The sequence below is a fragment of the Gavia stellata genome, chromosome 8, assembly GCF_030936135.1.
Source record: "Gavia stellata isolate bGavSte3 chromosome 8, bGavSte3.hap2, whole genome shotgun sequence".
NCBI lineage: Eukaryota > Metazoa > Chordata > Aves > Gaviiformes > Gaviidae > Gavia > Gavia stellata.
Window position 1 is genome coordinate 42,973,147 of NC_082601.1, and position 19,115 is coordinate 42,992,261.

General features: G+C 48.2%; 1 protein-coding gene across 1 annotated transcript in view; it reads left to right on the forward strand.

The window, feature by feature from the left end:
• Nucleotides 1-5,914: 5,914 nt before the first annotated feature.
• The window catches only part of TWIST2 (twist family bHLH transcription factor 2), a 36,822-nt gene continuing 23,621 nt past the window's right edge, over nt 5,915-19,115 (forward strand). The window contains exon 1 of the mRNA XM_009815361.2: nt 5,915-6,434. Within this exon, the coding sequence (XP_009813663.1) occupies nt 5,915-6,397 (483 nt within the window). The 3' untranslated portion in view covers nt 6,398-6,434. The remainder of the gene's footprint in view (nt 6,435-19,115) is intronic.

Here is a 19,115-nt window from a genome sequence, read left to right on the forward strand (position 1 = left end):
CCTTCCCAACAGTGCCTAAGTGCTGTTGGAACAGCCAGGCTGGTTTTGGATACTCCTTGATGCTGGTGGGAAGCCCTTCCTCCCCAGCTTAGTGGGGCTGAAGATGAGGGAGGAAAAGGCAAGGAAAACAAAATACTTCACATGCTTTGATTTTCCAGTTCATGAAACAATATTTTCATTTTTCCTAGCCTAGGTTTTAAGCTACAGTTACTACTGCGGCAGCTGCAATTAATATTTCACCTTCCAAGAAGAGGAAAAAAATGTCTTCCCTGTGGATTCCCAGGGAGACATTCCGCTCCAATCTGCAATTAGTGGTGGCCTTGGGTAAATGATCTAAAATAGAAATGTTATTTTTGGAATCATGATAGCTACTACTTTTTACTCCCCCAAATGCCAGTTCTTCTTTTTGCTTTGCACTATCATTAAAAATAGAATCCACAATTGCAGTACCACGGCCTTTTGGTTTCTTCCTACAGCAGGACACATGCTCTCTTCCCAATGCTACTGACATGAGAAATTATGCAGATTTCTAATCTTGCCAGCAGTCAACACTCAGACCTGAAACACTTCACCCAGCATTTAAGGCAGAACTGTGTCTGGTCTACATTATCCTTGTCCTACGGACAATAGAGCTTCGACAACCAGGAGATGCGAACTGGTCCTCCAACAAGTTAATGCTTGAGACCCAGATCCAAAACCTGTTGAAGCCACTGAAGGTCTCTTCTTATTTCAGAGGGAGTTCAGATCAAAATTCAAGCCTGTATTTAGCATATATGTAACTTTAATCACCTGCCTATGTCCCACAGAAGTTAGTGGGACTCAGATGCACCTCTTGACTCCAAGACATTCTGCAGTGCTTCACAGAATCTGGGCCTTGGTTAGAAAATCTGTGAATTACAGTGCATTTTCATAATCTGACTCACCATGGTATGTTTTTTTTTTTTACAGTGATTTAAAATTTACATTTATCATTACTACAGTGTAGACAGTTTGTCCTATCATTGTACTCAGCAAATAAAGCAAGTTCTGGAAAAATGGCTCTTGCAATTCACACCTTGCTTGGTCAAAGCTTGGATGAAGATGCCACCTTCATAAAAGAGATGGACAAAGGGCCTGTGGGGCTTTCTCAGGAGAAAGATGTGTCTGCCTGGAAAAATCTCCAAGTCCTTCTCTCTTTTCTATAAGTCTCCTGTGAAGTCTTCCCTTAAAAAAACCTATGTTTCCCAGCCCCTCAAGCACAAAAGTTGAGGAAGCCAGATGGAGCCATCAAACCACGCACGGGGAAAAGCTGCCACCTTGCTCCCTGCGGGACGGGCATCGGCACATCCAGCTGCCCCAGCAACACCTTTGCAAATCAGAAGCACACCTTGACTGCGTTTATTGGCAGGATTAACAAGCAATAGGACTTGCTGTCTCTGGGTCAGCCTCTCCTTTGTGTCTGTGGCTCTGAGGGTTTATAACTGAGGAGGCAGAAAGGAAGAGTGGGCACATCAGCTGGTAACAGTTCAGAAACAGATGTACATTCCTGTGCAAAACTCCGACGTTAGTGTATCCAATTACTTTGAGACCGTGCTCTACTCCAACTGTCTTATCCCTAAAGCCTTGCTCTCCTTACCTCCTACCTCTTATCTGCGCTGCTCACTCGCCGCTCCTTTGCTTTTGATTATAAACTTGTCACTGCAGGGTCAATGTTTTGGGAAACATCCGCCTGCCGCGTCTGGCCGCTGCTGCGGTGCAACACGAGGAATAAGGAAACAAAGCCCACAAAGCAGAAGTGCAGGGGTGAACACGACTGCCTTTGCAAAGACAGCACGTGGAAGATGCACACACCAGATCATACTTAGCGGCTGCTGCACGAAAGCATTAAGGAATTATCCCGTAAGTCACACCGAAGGCAAGGGAGGGGAAAAAAACCAGCTTAACTACACCTGGCTACAGTAGAGGTCACTCAATGCTGGATGCAATTTGCAACGGGTGTGTTTCTAAAAGGAGAGGTGATGCTTTGCTCTATAGCAGCAGGTAGTGAGGAGGAGGATGGCAGTAAGCACAACAGCATCTTTCTTTCAGTTTGCTCCGAAAGTTTGTGTCCCTGTCAGCTCCCCCAACAGAGAAGTGCTGGAAGAGCGGTCTGAGCATGTTGAAATGCTATTGCTTTTACTGCCAGAGCAGCCAACCTTTCCCTGTTTCCTACTGCAGGCAGAGGGAAGGGTGGCAGAAGGCGGAAGTCCAAATCCTCTCCTCCACAGCACAGAGGGGCTGAAGGGTGATTTGCTGGCCAAGCCCTGCCAGGGGGACTACCGGAACACAGGCGTCCTACAGAGAATAAGCACTGCCCCCTAAACCCACTCTGCGTTCATTGTTTTCCTCTAATTTAGAAATTGTAGGAACCTGGTAACGGCAGTGAAACACCAGCAGCATCACAGTAGATGCCACATTTAAACAGGGCATTAAACTTTCACCAGAGCTATTTTTTATATCGCAGTTTTTATTTCACAGCCTCTTTCCCACCCTGCTGTGGTAGCAGGAAGGATGCATCCACCCCGTCCTCCTTGGCCAGCGGTACCTTCGTACCACGTGGCTCCCCCACAAACCTCTCAAACTCCCTCTTCCTTCAGGAGACCCAGATCACATTTCACCCGGGTCTGCACACACGTAGACGATGCCTTTGGTCTGCTCCTAGGGAAGATGTTTGCAGTATTGTCAACACTGTACTTAGCTCTGGCACTAAGTACTGCTAGGGGACTCAGCGACTGTAAAGAGTACACACATACACAGCAGCTCTGGAGCGATGCTCGTTGGAGCCGGGCTTATAGACTACATAATTATGACACAGCCGAGTTTCACCATAAATTTCCCTTAATGAAGCCTGCCTGATACTAAAAAGCTTTGCACACTTAGAGGTTACACACAGCAACGGCCCCCGTAGAGAGAGAGATCCTGCTTCGCTTCGTCATGAAAACACTCCTTCGGGCTTGTTCACAGGGGCTTGGGGCTATTAATTTATTTATTTAATACAGCCATGGCATGCAGAGGGGGTGCTCTGCCGCGGGAGCCCACTCCTGCTCTGTACTGCGCAGCCCGGAGAGGCACTGCCGAGAGCACAAGGAACAGCAGCCGCTCAGCTGGACCAGGACTGTGCCACGCAGCAGCATCCTTTCACCACTGCGGCTCCAGCGTGATGCCCAGAAGCTGCATGTCTCCTGCAGTACTTGTATGGGATGGGCACAACAGTTATCAAAGGCAAAATGCCTGTGCCAGCTGAGAATTGGGCATTTTGAGATACATCCACACAGTCAGCCCCCAAAACCCCTCTGTCTCCAAGTCCTGAAAGAACCAAGTCCCATCCCATGGAAACACCTCACTCCCCGAGAAATCAAGTCCTGCCTTACAGTGGTCATGGCAGGGCAAAAGGAAGATGCAGAATAAACAGTAAGATGCATCGGCAGGGCAGGGGGAGAGGAGAGGCAGCAACGAGCAGCTCCATCACTCTCTCAAGCTAGGGTCCGCTCCCCTTGCTCCTGCTGCTCTCAAACACAGATCAAAACACAGCCCTGCTCCCTCCCTGAGCACCTGTAGCACCCTTGGGCAGCACACGCCGGGTGCTCAGCCCCGCAGCCCAACTGCCCTCCCATGCTCCACACGTCCTGGCAAATCCACAGCAGCTTAGCACCGTAACTGTGGTGTGAGCACGCGGAGGAACTGGTGCCGTTAGCGGGGAACCTCTTTGCTAGGAAAGCCGTGCTCCTTGCAACTAGAGAGCAGAGGTGCCTCTCCGGTCTTCAGGGACAGTTTCTCTTAATACTCGAAAATACAAACCAAATACCCCTTACGAGGGGTGTTTTGCCCTCCGAGGCACAGTTTTACATCGGCACCACTATCGACAGCAGTTTATTTCGCTTACGAGACAGGCGAGGGGCTGTTACTCAGATTTCCCCAGTATATATGTCGCATGCCTTAACTCAGCCAAGGGTGGTATCTGCCTTCGGGTCTGTGGGGCTGGCAGGCACCATCCCAGGCCCCTGTACTCATGGACCTCCAAGTTGCAGATACAGAGCAGTTGCCAACCCTCAGCACCAGCCCTGAGCCCTCCTGGAAACCTGGCTTTGGGGTGCGAGCGGCAGAGGCACCCGTCCTATCCGACTCGCCGGGGTCTTAAATTGGATTAAAAATCTATTTGCAGAACTGCCTCGCTTTCCGACTTCTGTGCTGCACCTGAAAACCTTTCCTTTTGAAAGCAAACACAGGCTCTCCCCAGGGGCTGCCTGGGGAAGTCTTTCCACTATAAACATTACCTACCAGTAGTGGAGTCAGCCCCAGGCAAGCCAAAATTCCTTCTTCTACCAAGGAACACTTTCCAATCAAACCAGACATTATTTTTTCCATTAATGAGTGTTGATACCTACTGGAAAACTTTGCAGAGAAATCCACTCCAAACTAATTCTTCTGATACAACATCTACGTTTTACGAGTTTCTTTTGTCCTATTTATTTTTATTATTATTGTTTTGTTTTATTTTATTTTCCTGCTCCATATTGAAAACATGATCTTTGCTGCACAGGAATGCATCTGTTCCTGCAATTTGGGCTGTAACTGAAATCAGAGGTCCAAATCTGATTTTGCACTGCCTTAGCTCCACGGAAGCAAGCAGAGTTTTCCCACATTTTCCCTGGTGTGATAGAGAGGAAAAATAGATCCGTCGACTTCTGTTTGATACATCAGAAAGCCTGGAGCTGCTACCACAGTTTTTATACGCTGGAATACCACGATTTCAACAGCAGGATAGTCTGGAGGAAAAGACTTCCCCCTACCTACCTCTGCTCTTGCTTCCCTAAAAAGTACTACTTAGTATTTAACGGGGGGAGGGGGGGGAAGCGGGGAGAAAAATGTCAGGCAGATGGGTTGCGTGGCCAACATCGGCTCTCCAGGCTACTCTCCGTGGGGTTTTCTACAAACTGTTAGCTGCTTTCCAGATGACCCGTATTTTGGGCTCTACTGGGTCTTTCCATGCCCCCCACAAGTAGGGGGCTTGAAGGGGTTCCCCAGGCTGCCCCCAAACCTCTACCCTTCCTACAGCTCAGCATGCCCCAGGGGACTTCTGCCACCCTGAGGTCACCCCGTGGGACCAGGAGACAGGTTGCCACCCCATCTCTGCAAGGCAGAGGGTTTGGGGAACAGGGTGCTGTGAGGGGCAGCTCACAAAGGAGCAGCAGGGAACTTGCAAGACCCCCAGCACCGGGGGTGCAAAATGAGGCACCATTTTTGCAAAAACAGGGCACCTTCTTGAGCGTGCAAGGGCTCACACACCCTGCACCCTGATTCGGGCATGGTACCGCTGCAGCCTGGCCGCAGAGCTGGGAGTGGGACCCTCGGAGCATGGACTGGGAAGCAGCCTGCAAGCGCTCCGCAAGCAAACCAGGACCCCAAAAAACCCTGGCAGGGGGATTATCCCAAAGGGGTGCTGCAAATTCAGCATCTATGGGGGTGGGGCAGGGGTGGTCACCAGCTATCTTTTATTTGAGGTGCATTCCCAAGATTTTAGTTAAGTGTAACATAAAACTGTGAAAGTTTAGCAGGGGAAAAGCTTTCCTCCCACTGACCTGGCCAGCCAATCAGAAGGGAGCCCCGCACCTCCCTCACTTCTGACAACTATTTAGCAACTGAGCTCAGCTAAAGTTTCCAAAAAGTTAGAATAACTTCCTCTCTCCAAGACCTCAATTTTTTGCACAACCCCGGTCCTTGAAATAAGAGCCCTTCAAGCAACCTGGAAAACGTTTGGTCAGCAAAAAAAAAAAAAGCCCTCCTGTTTTTCCAAAGGATCTGTCTCAGGAATTTAAAGCACATTTAAGACACACACACGCTCACATAACATAAGGAGGGGGGGAAAGTCTCTTCCCCTCCCCTTCTTGCAGAAAGCATGGAAGAAAGCTCCAGTTCTCCTGTTTCCCCTGTGGATAGCTTGGGGACCAGTGAAGAGGAGCTGGAAAGGCAGCCAAAGAGATTTGGCAGGAAGAGAAGATACAGTAAGAAGTCCAGCGAAGATGGCAGCCCCAACCCCGGGAAGAGGGGGAAAAAGTCCAGTCCCAGCTCCCAATCTTATGAAGAACTGCAGAGCCAGAGGATCCTGGCCAATGTCAGAGAGAGGCAGAGGACTCAGTCGCTCAATGAAGCTTTTGCCGCCTTGAGGAAAATCATCCCCACTTTGCCCTCTGACAAACTCAGTAAAATCCAGACCCTCAAGCTGGCGGCGCGGTATATAGACTTCCTCTACCAGGTGCTACAGAGCGACGAGATGGACAGTAAGATGACGAGCTGCAGTTACGTGGCTCACGAGAGGCTGAGTTATGCCTTCTCCGTATGGAGGATGGAGGGAGCGTGGTCCATGTCGGCCTCCCACTAGCCACCGCCCGGGCCAGGCGAGCCCAGCTGCCAAAGGGGTAGGTACCGATTTCTCTTCTCCCAGATGATGTTCCGCGTCCGTGTCGCCGCAGGATGGGGCGCCCACGGCTCCCTTCGCCAGCCCGGCTTTGCCGTGGGGCTCAGTCCTGCTCAGGGAGAGGTGGCACAGCTTGGTGGGGCTTAGGGATGCTGCTGGGTGAGGGGTTTGGAGCCACCGACTCAAAGGTGAGATGGGCAGCTTAGATGTGTCCAGCCCCCTCCCGATCCCCCACACCTGCAAAAATTCAAAAAAAAAAAAAGAAACTTCCAGGCAGGCAAAAAACCAAGATATGCCCCATTTTTGAAAAAAAACCAAAACAAAACATTAGCATGTTTCTGCTCTGCAGGGACGGGGGAGCCGATAGGAGACTGACATTGAGAGCTGGCTGAGGAGGGACAGGGAGGAAACCATCGCTACATGAGATTTGCCAGAAAGCACTGCTTCGGGGAAGGGTTTTAAGAGAGGAAAAGGCGATCAGTACAACAGGCTGACAAGGGGATCTGAAACAGCTGCCACCCCACTCCATGGGCGCCTGCACCCGAAAAAACAGTGCCGAGCCAGCAGTCCCGCGGCAGCCGCATCCTCTCCCGCCGGGGGGGACCAGGGGGTCCGCCAGACCCAAGCGGGGTTTGGCGATGAGTTCACCCCAGGTTGCATTTCTCTTAAAAGAAACGAGCAGCAGATGTCGGCTGCAACCCTGGGCTGTGCCCCTTCCCCCTCACACAATAAAAAGCAAACAAAGATAGAAGAAACTTTGCCAAATTTTCGTATTTGTTCTGTTTCCCTTCCCCAAAGTGCCGGTAAAGCAAAGGCTGGTGTTAGATGTGGTTTCTTATTTACTCTCATCACTAAACCCTTCCTCATCATTTTCTGTTAGCGGAAAACTACTTCCTCTGAAGTTGCCTTTGTAATATTTGGGGAGGGAGGAATAACCACTAAGAAAGGAGAAAAAAAAAGGCCCTTAATAACACCCTCATCTCAAGCTAATTAAGTTGAGCAGCTCTGCGTTGTGTCAGACGGAGTTTGCATACGGCTGGTCACTCTCTGGGGCTCAGTACAAAAAGCAGAGCCCGCCAACCCATTTCGCCCAGCAAACATTCAAAAGGGAAATTTGCTCCCCCCCCCTTGTAACATTGCGCGTGATGTAAAATGAAATAATTTCATCACGCGGAGAATCGGCTCCTTAAAGACGAAAAGAAAGTTTATCCCAGCCCATTGGCCAGGCTTTTTTAAAGAGGCAAATCCATCTTTGTTTTAGCAGCAATAAATGGCTTAATTTAAAAAAAGCCTTGGTGCAGCTACAGTACTTTGTTCGGAAAAGCCAGAAAGTATTCAACTAGGGCTTACTAGTGATGTGAAATGCAGACTTAAAACCATTTTAGAAACCACTCCAAGTAAATGTTTTGCTCGTGTCCTGAAACGGTTTGCATTTTGGTGCAGCAATTAGGGTTTCCACGGGCTCTTCCAGGGAGCCCCCAAAATGTTCGGCTGTTCAAAGATTGGTTACTCTATCCATCGCACAAGCTGCCTGTTGTTTAGTTTTGTCTAAATAGGTAACGCTGCTGTCGTGGGTTTTATGCCTATTGCTGCTGTTACTTTTTTTTGCACGCTGCGCCCTAATTTCAACTGCAAAAAGCTAAAGTCGAGTTGCTTTTTAAAAGGATAAACCCTCCGTTTATAAAACGGGGTGCCTTTTCCCATGCTAATCTGGCTAAAAAAGCCGCAGCAAATAGATTTAAAAAACCACACGCAAAAACCCAGGCTTCTTGTCAAAAACAGATGTAAAATGTCCCGAACACATATTTCTTCAGCAGTTTAGATTGGCTGAATAGTAAAGTGCTGGGATGGAACAATGCATTTATTCTGTTGTTTCCCAAATGATGTGCTGCCATTAGCCAATGACATTTTTAAAACTGTTATCTAATATACAACCATTCCTCTCTATCACACAGTACTTTAGCAGCAAAACCTGCTTTTTTTAACCATATTTAAAAATCATGGTTGGTTGAATTATTGTTAGCATTGCTCCGATGAGGCGCATTCTGTACGTAGATGCTTGGATTGTCCCTACCTAAAAGAAATTGCGAGTGACATTTCGGACTGCGCGAAAAGCCATGACAGAGCCAAACGCCGACACGTTTTTTGTTTGCTTCGGAGTGAATCTGTATTTGGCATCTTTGCCATAACCCGACTTCCAACCCCGTGGTTAGAGGTGGCTTTTTGCTCTGCATTTGTGTCCCCTATAAAGGAAGGTCACCTTTCCCCGAGCTCCTGGACTTTTGCCCCTTACATCTCCTTTTTGTGCCTGTGTGTGCATGCACACACGTGCGGTTGAACTGTTGAAAACGTTGTTGACAAATGGCCTGGTGCAGTGCGGTGTCAAATTCTATCATTTATGGCGACAAAAATTACATCTGCCAGCAAAAAAAAAATACGACAAGATCATCGAGAAACCCTCTAAAATGGGCAAACTTTGCTGGGTGGCATGTCATGGACTTCTGCAAGGGTCCGTCCCGGCCAGAGAATTTTTTCTGCATAACAGGGGAGCAGCTTGTGCAGTCTTGATGGCAAAAAAAACCCTTAAGAAATAGCTATCTGAATTTGGGATCAGCTCCTGCCTTTCCTAAGGAGTAGTGAGCACTGCAGATGTTGGGTAAGCACAAAGGGGTGAGCTCCGTTTGGGCTGGATTGCCACGGCCATCCTCCTTTTTCCCTGGGTTTTGGAGAGAGATAGGCAAGGCAAGGTTTTCTCCTTGGAGAAATGGTCTTTCCCCTTTGGCCACAAAAAAAAAATCAGAGGAGCATTTTGATTAGAAAATCAGAGCCTTGGGAACTGGTAAAATGCCACCTGGCCTTTGCGAACACTAGCAGGTCACTGCTGCTCGCTCCTCTGGCCATGAGAGGTTTTCCTGTTCTGCTCCATGTAATTACAGGCAACTTACTCCAGTAGTTTCGGGAGAAGCATGCACAGCTTTGCACTTCAATTACTGCAATAGGGTGTTTTTTCAGCAGACATGCTAAGCTGAGCCTTCCTCCCCAAGATCTCCCCATCCTCATCGCCAGCACCTGTGCCCCTTCCATCGCAGCCACCTTTTTCTTTCCTTCCACATACTCAAGATGCCCTAAACTGCAAAAAAATTCAGGACAAAAGAAAACGTTTCCTGTTTTTCCATTTAGTAGAAAAAATACCATCCAACCGGGATGTCAGGAGCATCAGCAAAGTGTAAAGGACAATGTAGCCCTTTACCCCCGTCCCAGTAAGACCAGTCTGCCAGCAACCCGCTTCTTCCCACTTGCCGCAGCAGGGCTTAGGATGAGCCCTTTGCCTCCCCTGGGCTGGCGCTGGCACTAATAACACCTTTCCCATCTTTTTTTGTGCTGGGGAAGCCCCATGCAATGTGTGTGCGTGACAGGCAGCCCTCTTACCATTGCCCCATCAGACTTCCAGGTCTGTTTCCAGTATAAAACGCTAGCATCCCATTTCATTTTGTCCTTAAAGAAGCAAACAGATGTTATCTCTGCTGGCCCTGGGAACAACCTAATTCTATAGTTTATGAGAGCAGTACAGTTAACTGGGGGTGTTGTGACACTGGAACTAAGCCCTTTTTGTCCCAAAAGCCCTATTTTTTTTAATACGCATCCTTAGAAAAATGTAAATATGTTTCCTTGACAGGAAGGATTGTAAAGTTTGGTATTTACATTAATAGGCTTGTAGCGGGGGGTTTTCATCTTAGTGCATTTAAAAGCCCAGCAAAATGCATTTTGGATCTTCTGTTTACGTTCGTGTCTTTTCTTGGGAAAGAATAAATCTGTTACACAGCGGACACCAAATACGTTGCAGTCAGCCAGAAAACGCTCAGGCTCAGAGACCTTTGAAAGAGAGGGTGCTAGGAAAATGCTCCAGAGAAGGAGAGACACAAAAGACAAATCTGCCATGAACTAGATGCATATAAACTAATTACTGATCATAAAGAGTTAGAGACATGCATGGTGGAGAGAAAACGTTGGATCAAAACCCAAGGACCGCTTAGAAGAGCGGCAAAAGCATGTTATTACTTAATCCGCCGGAGCCAGGGCTGCGGTAAAAGTCCTTTCGGGAGAGATGTGCATTGAAGGGTCATTAAGGGAACAGTCAAGGCATACATTTCAGCTAAGTAGACCTAATTTGTCTCCAAATTAGTCATCCTCACACTGGTCATCTGTGCAGAGTAGCTTAGTTTTAAGAGCATATGAAGCATCCTCATTAAAACAAAGGGGAAGATGACAGTGCTTCTCCTTTGCAGCCTCCCTTCACATTCCTTCAGTGCTTTTTGGGGCATATTTCATAGAGTTATAGGTAGCGGTGATAAATTAGCCTTAGTGATCACAGCAGCCTCTTACAGAGCCGGAACAGATCCTGTAACCACCGCTGAAATCTCTTTTGGGGACATTTCTTGTCACTCTTTCCCCCTAGCAATATAATTATGTTTATAGCTGCAGCTCTGAGAATCATTTCCATGTGGTTCAGCACAACTTTGAAATCTCCAAGCCTGAAATTTCCAGAATTTATGTCTTGCTGTAGAGCCATAGGAATAGTTTGATGAGGCCATGAACATGTAAGGGAACGCCACCACAACCCCGAGCACAAAGCAAGCTCGACATGTAATCAGGGAATTACAGCTGCTGGTTGGGGAAAGCACACATTTCGGGTAGCTTTTTTCCCCCCCTTCCTCTCCAGGCTTCACTGATTAAAATAAAGTGCTGTGCCATGAAAAACACACAGGGCCAGATCCTCAGCTGGCTCCAAGCAACCTTGCTGCTCCTTGCTAGCTGACAATCCCAGACATCTCAGTGGGTTGCTCTAAGTGACTTGGAGAGCACTATACACCATCGCTTATGATTTACTTCTGAGGCAAAATTGGAAGTGAGGAAAAACAAGAAGTCCTCCAGCTGGATACTAGCAGCCTCGCGTTAATTAATGATTAGTTCTCAAGAATTAAAACAGTAGAAAGATTTGCCATGAAAAAAACCCAACCTCTAGGCACCCCAGCGTTTAATTAGATTTGTAGTTGTAGAAGATGACCACTCAGCAACAACAACTAATCATACACAAATAACAAATTAACTCAGTCAGCCAATAAATCAAAGCAAGGCAGCCCTTACCCTCATACCCGTCTCTTTAACTACTTCCACGCCAAACCAAACGGACAGCTACCGGTCCACCCAGCCCATCCCAGGGCACAGCAACCATGCCATTGGGGCCAGCTTTTGCAACGCCCTTGTCCTTCTCCCAACACGAGGAGAGAGCTAAGCAGCAAAGAGGCTCTTCTCCAGCAAGCACCCCCTCAGCTGGGCTCTTTGTTAGGCTCTGCTCAACCTCCCTGGCAATTATATTTTCTCTGTGTGCATGTGGATAGGCGTGCAAGGTGGGGATCGGGGCTCTAGTAGCTCTTTGGGATGTGCTTCTCCTCCTGTGTTGAAGAAAGGCTTTCTTTGGGGGGTTGACCGGTAAAAATAGAGGCTCTCCCTTTGAACTTTTTCCACGATCTATCACCCTTAGAGTCCGAGGCTTTCAGTGTTTAGCAGTAAGGAGGGTTTTCCCTTGGGAAGGAGAAAACCCCAAAATCAGCCTTTTGGAGGAGAAAGGCAGTCACATCACGGGAAGCAGCATCAGGAACCTGGAGACAGAAAGCCCTTGCTGGAGGAGGGTGCAAATGGGACAGGGAGGCTTTTGGTACCACTGCCGTAAAAAAACGTGAAGTAAGCAACAACTGTAAGCCCTATTGCTAATAGAGGGGTTTTCAAAGAGGCCATTAGATCCCTGATCTCTCTGGATGGTCCTCCCCAAGGCTTGAGCCTTTGGGGGGGAAAGGGCATTTTGATCTAATCCTCTGAACAGAACCCAGAAAAAGCAGCAGGGATGCTTTCCCAAACCAACAACCAGTGGGTGTTTGCCGGTGCACAGGCTTTCATCCTGCCTGCACCTCCCCAGGGCCAGGGTCTCCCCAGGAACCCCCAGACCTCTCCCAGGGGCTTCGGTTGTGAGCCTTCACATGACTCTGGATTTTTTTTTGGCTTCTGCATTTTGGCAAGAGATGGGAATTAGGCAGACCCAGGCTCGCACAGCTTGCAAAAGTGATCAGACATCAAAAAGAAAAATAACCTTTGTGCCCTACACTGTATAGTGAGCTGGAAGTAAGTTATTGTCCCTACTCTTCCTCCCATCTTCTCCTCTCCATCTTTTAACCACAGCTTAGAAAACAGAAAAAGAGGCGGGGGGGAAGAAAAAAAAAAGACAGATGTCTACTGGTTCAGCTTGATATATATTTACTGGAAGAGGCCCAGTAAGCCTGTACTAGCTTTAATTGAATTCCTAATAAGATAGTTTTCCCTTGTTAACTGCCACTCCCCAAGAAGAAGCTTTACCATGTCCTTAAGAGATATTAGACCTGCCAAATGGACGCTTTAAAGTGTATGAATTTGGTTTCGGATTAATTTAGCCACCAAAAATCCTCTTGCAGTAATTTATGCGATTATGCCTTCAGTTTAAGCTGATTGGGCCTCCTTTATAAATTGTATGTTTGTGCTTAAATGTAAATAAATTTAATTGCTCAGCTAAGAGAGATGCGGGGGGATCACCGCTGTACTGAGGGTCCTGCTAAACAAAAATCAGCTGATCCAGCTTGGAAAATTTGGGAGGGTGGGATGGAGCCAAGGAGAGGCTTTCACACAGAAAGTAGCATTTTGCATGGCTGGGGGATTCCCTGACACATCCGCATCCAGTGTCCCTGACACCAAGCTCCTTAATAAAATTAATCTGCCAGAGGGATCTCACACAACCACAAGCACACACGTTTAAGACTGTCCCTTATAGCATGTTTGATGTGCACCATGATGAAATATCGCTGTGTAACATGGCTCGTTAGAAGAAATTCCTGGCCAGGAGGGGAAGCTCAGAAAATCATGGGGATGTTAGAAAAAACTATCAAAAAATAAGGGCAGACTCAGGAGAAAGGCAAACAGGCATATCCTTCCTAGCATACAATTTGCCATTGCTAACAGGGCAGTTTATCTTTAGCTAAGAAAGGACTCTGACCCCTCTACAGAAAGCGCGTCTGAGGAGCACTGCGGCATGCCGATATCGCCGTGCCATCACCCCACGGATACTGTTGGGAGCGTGCTCTCCCCACAGCATGAACCCCCCACCCCAAACGTGCTCAGGACAGATAAGGAATGAAACGGCATTTCATTGTTGAAAGGAAAGCGGTGAAACGCAGAGGACCAGCAAAGAAACAGTGTTTCGTTACTGGTCCTCTGCGTTTCACCGCTTTCCTTTCAACATCTAAGCAGCTCCATCCCACTGCGCCTGCTGTGCACCACTGCCAAGGGCAACATGTATATAATAGCACTTATATAAGTGCTGCCCATTTAAGAAAAAGCTGTAAGCTCCTACTTGGGCATTCAGGCCAAAGACCCTGGGGGAAAGCAGTGCTGTAGGTTGAGCTGCACACACAGCACAGCCCAGGAGGAGCCCCAGCATCCATGGGTGCTCGGCGATGTCACCCACCCCGAGCGCGAGGGCAGAACAGGGTGTCATCCTCCCCAGGAGCATGTTGTTGGACGCGAGCAATACACCCTCGTACCAGCATCACTATGGGCCCGGCAGGGCTCCCACAAGAAAAGCATCTGGGGCACAACCAAACTGTTAATCAAAAGAGTTAAGATGGGGAAAATAGCTTTTTGGTGTCAAAACTGAGCACCTGTCTGCTGGTCCCTCTTGCGTGCTTCCCACCGGGACGCCCAGCACTGCCTCTGTACCATGTACACACCAAATTGCACCCCACAGGCACCTTTTGCCAATTCTTGTGAGCATAAGTCTTTCTTCCCCCAAAAACACACCGGCAAGCTTGCCCAGAGGGCTGTAGCACACCAGACGTGTGCTACACCATGCCCCCCACGGCATGGGGTGGGGGGCAAAAGCAAAAGCATCCATAGGGAACTAGAGAGTTTTTGGCTACAGCAGTGCTTCTGGGAGTACCAGGGAATCACCACCATGGAAACTTCCCAGTAAGATACCAGGGCATAAAACTACATGATAAAAGCAGGCCAGTTGAGATAATACTGTCTTTAAAAAAAATAAATCTATGCATACAACATACTACTGTGTATTTTTACACATTAGTTAACAGATGCAGAATAGCCATCTTAAAGAAATTCATTATTTTGCCTGATGAACTCAGGAAATTTCTAATATTGCTGAATCCTTTTTGCTGCCTCTAATTGCAAGCGCGATGCTTCAGGCACGACCCTGCGATTTCCGTGTTCAAAGCTCTCTTCCAGCTCGGTGGGGTTTTATACACTGAACAACTAGATATTTTGCAAGAGGTTTTTCATCCTTTGCTGCAAGAAGGGCTGTTTAATAGATTCCTGTTATTACCAGTACAAGATAATTTCTCTTTTATACTGTATGTGTTTGAAATGTCCGCTGTTGGGGGGGAGCTGAAGTGTGGCTGAGCGTCGGCTTTCTCACCGCCTTCCCCATAGAGAAGTGGTGAGCTTGCACTTGGGTTTTGATGCAGAGAGCTGGTTCAGAGCACCGGGTTTGAACTGTTCAAGGCACAGTTTGTGCCCCAAGATCAAGGGAGATCAGGGCATCCCTTTCCAGCGATCCCCTCAGAAACATTGAACACGCACAACTTAGCGATCGATATTCCTTGCGATAGCTTAATGTGCGCGAAGGAGTAACTCACCACTGTTTTACCTGTTCACGCCAGGGAAACTAGTGGTGGAGAGTGCCTTAAAAAAGACCCCGTCACCCCAAAATATAATTACAGGTACTCCGAGTCAATGAATGCCATGTGCCCAGAGGGCTGGGGATATGGGGTAGCATTTGCAGCCATAAAATGGGAGGTCAAAACACACTGATTTTGACTAGGACTGAGTTAATCTGAAAATTTTATTTGTAAGCACTGTTATTTTGTAAATCAGGCAATACTTTCACTCTCGGTGGGTGGCAAAAGGTAAATATTTTAAAGTGGTTGAGGAGCCGAAGGGAAACAGACATGGCTTTGAAAATTGTAGCTATTTCTTAGCTGTGAATTACGTTAGAACAAAAGAGAAATACCTGGCTTAAAAAGCCACGGTCTTCAAATAAATTTCCCTTTTTTGATACTGGTTTATTGTTCTCAAATATATCATTATTGGCCCATTTTCTGCTGCCATTAGAAAGGTTTTTACCACAGTACCACATAACGCCTGAGCAGGTACACATACAAGTCCCGGGTACGTTTATTAGATCTGCCCATTCATCCCTGCTCCTACAAAAAATAAACCTCCTGTTTATAGCACGTTCAGTGCTGTTTCCTAATGCCATAATTTCACCAGCTGTGCAAATCGGTTGCGATGAATTTTTGTGCCCCAGTGCCGTTCTTTCTTAATCTTTCATTTAAACGCTACTACACGAGTTCTCACACAGCTCTAGCAACATTTGCATTATTTTAAAACAGAAAATCTCTTTCTAGATGGGAAATCCATAGGCTCCCCCCCAAATTACTCTTCCACTGCACAATCAGTCTGCCCTTCACCTCTTCTTTATTTCAGGCACATCCTTAAAATTGCACACATGGCCAAAATATTTTAAAATGAGGGGCTTTTTGGTCACTTCTGCCATGCCAGCAGACCCAGCCTGACAAAAGAGCTTGGAGAACTGCAAAGGAGCAATTCCATGCAAGCTTCCCCACTGCGTGCAAATATGCGGCTCACCCACGCAAGCTGCAGCATCTTATGCTAGGTAGCCCCAGTACAAACCCATCTTAACAGAATCATTAAGGTTGGAAAAGACCTGTAAGATCATCAAATCCAACTATCAACCAACCCCACCATGCCCACTAAACCATGTCCCACAGTGCCACGTCCACACGTTCCTTGAACACCTCCAGTGATGGTGACTCCACCACCACCTCCCTGGGTAGCCTGTTCCAGTGCTTCACCACTCTCTCAGTGAAGAAATTTTTCCTAATATCCAGCCTAAACCTCCCCTGGTGCAACTTAGAGGTCCTCCAATCTGCACCCTTCCCATGCAAAAGGTGTTTGCCCATGCTGTTGACACGACTGACCTATCCCTTGGGGCTGGCAGGAGTACCCAGTGCAGACAAGCTATAAGGACCACACTGTGGTCCTGCAGCAGTGTGGGCAGCAAGCATGGGGCAGGCTCCTGGGGATGGGGTGGTGTTGATCATGCCCTGGAGCTGGGCACAGTCCTTTTTCATGGGACAAGGCCAGCATAGCCCAAATGTGCTTTTGGAGGCAAGGGCCAACACCACCACAGCAGGCAAAAATAGGGAGAGGAGAGGAAAGCTTCCTGGACCTCTTTCAGGGAGCCTGGGCCAGGACTCGATGCCTCAAGCTTTGCAAGGGATTTGGTTGCTGGGACTATATGGGGCACAGGTGAGTTTTGAGTTGCTCCATTGTGCTTTGTAGATGCAAACAGGGCCAGTGAGGCACCTGCAGCTCCATAGCCATGGCACTATCAGGGATTTGATTCAGGAAAGCTGTTAGCCCAGAGGTGCAACACACAGCAGGGTTTTTGCTCCCGAGCAAGCTCACCACTTCCAGCTAGTTCAATTCTTGCAGGTGTGCATGTGAGCTGACCATGGCATGGGGATGCCCACACTGGGAAAGACAAACCAGCCCTGAACACAGCTCCAGCCTGAGTGCTCAGCCCTTTGTAGGCAATGCTGGGACCTCAGCCCTTAATCTTGGTGTCACCTCATCGTCATGCATCCACTCCAGCACCAGCATCTCATAGCAGGACAGGAGCCCTCATGAATTTGGGCTCTCCACCTCCCTGGCTCCAACATCCCAGCATCACACAGGGATAGAGCACCATCAGGTTTTACCCCTGTAGGTCCAGGAGATATCAGTTGGGGCTGTGAGGCAGATGAGGCTGTTCCTCCCATTTTCATTTTCTTAGGAAAATAAGAAATTTTGAAAAAACCCCAGCATTTGGCAGCAAGCAGAGGGTGGGGATCCCTGCCAAGGCCTGGACAGCTGTACCTTCTTCACTAGCAAGTTGTGCGATCAGCAAGGGCTGTGCTGAAAGCCAAGAGGAGTTACCATAGCTGCCACATTGCATTTTGCTGATCCTCCCTCTGGGAGACACCTTAAAGAAACAAACCCACCCTAACAGCTACGCCAGCACTCACGCTCTGCCGTGCATCAGAGGAAAACTATGGGTGACCTCTCAGGGTTTGTGTTGTGTTGGTTTTCCCCCCGCCTTTCCCCAGTCTCCTGCATTTCTGATGCAAGACAGGGTGACGGGGAGGAGGAGAGTAGTTTATACAAAACTGTTTTTCCGTTTTCTGCAGCCTCGCTTGCGTACAAAAAGGCCGCCCACCCCTCCCATGCACAGCCCCGGCAGCGCTCCCGTGGCCAGACCTTCCTGACGGCTTGAAATAACCCAGGAAATTGTGCAAAAACCCCAGCGGGTCCGATCCCGCCCGGCTGGAGGCACGCACAGCTCTGCAGCAGGGACCAACCCGTCCCAGCCCACATCCTCGCATTGCAAATCTTGACGCTTTTGCCTGGTGGGATCTTAAAAATAACAGGAGGGAAGGGACACGTCAGGAGGAGGGAGGGAGATGTGATGAGCATGGAGGAGCTTTGAGGAATGCTGATGGGCTGTGCCTAGCTCGCAGCAGATACCAGCCGGGAGCATTCTGCAAGTCCTGGGCAATGGCTGGGGGAAAGCTCAGCTCCCCTCCCAGCAGAGCCGATAACAAAATGAAAGGCTCTCAGATTTCTTTTTAAACAGAAAATTTTTCTTCCTTTTCTTCAGGAGAAAAGAGACCCATTTCCAGGTATTATTCCTGCTCTGTCCCCTAAATGACAGCCAAGCACTCCCCAGGTGTCAAGATTTAAGCTCATCAGTGAAACAACCTTCTGACCTCCAAAGCCTTCTTTCACATAGCCTGCCACATGTATGCTTGTTTCCATTATAAAGCTCATTTTCCTTTAAAACATCTCCAAAAGATACTTCCGAGGAGCTGTACTTGCTCCAAAGCCATACCGAGGTACCCAGTCCCCAAACTGTTGCGGACATCCTGGTGACACACAAACATATTTAGCAGCTCTCCCTATCCCAGCAGCCCCATAATCAACAGTTTCCCAGGCTCAGAGAGATCTGTTTGATGAAAAAGGTGGAAAGCCACAGGAGCACAGCCCAGCTTGCTGCTGGGCTCTTGTTGACTCAGCATCTGCTGGCACTAGAGGGCAGGATACACTATATTAAAGAGCAAGGTGGGTTTGAGGTTGCATCCAAGGGGCACATCTCATGTATGTCTAACAGGGAACATACAGCATACAGGGGAGCAGCCAGGAGCTGCCTCGCTGCACAAAGCAAGGAGGACACAAATTTTGCAGAGAGCACATCCCACAGCGATGATCATCAGGTCAACAGTCTCCAGGTTATTTAAATTTAGCATCAGAATACCAAATGACACCAGAGGCACTTCCACCACATTGCAGACACAGCTGCCTGCTGCTTTGCCAGCCACATCATTCAAGGTGAAACAGTTTTGCCTTACAAGGGGGATGCTCTGAGCAGTATTCGCAGACACAGACAAGCTATGCTGCAAGTGCTGTAGCTCAGATTCTTGGAAATAAGCTTTTTCATGCACATCGACCAGCTGATGCTCAGGCA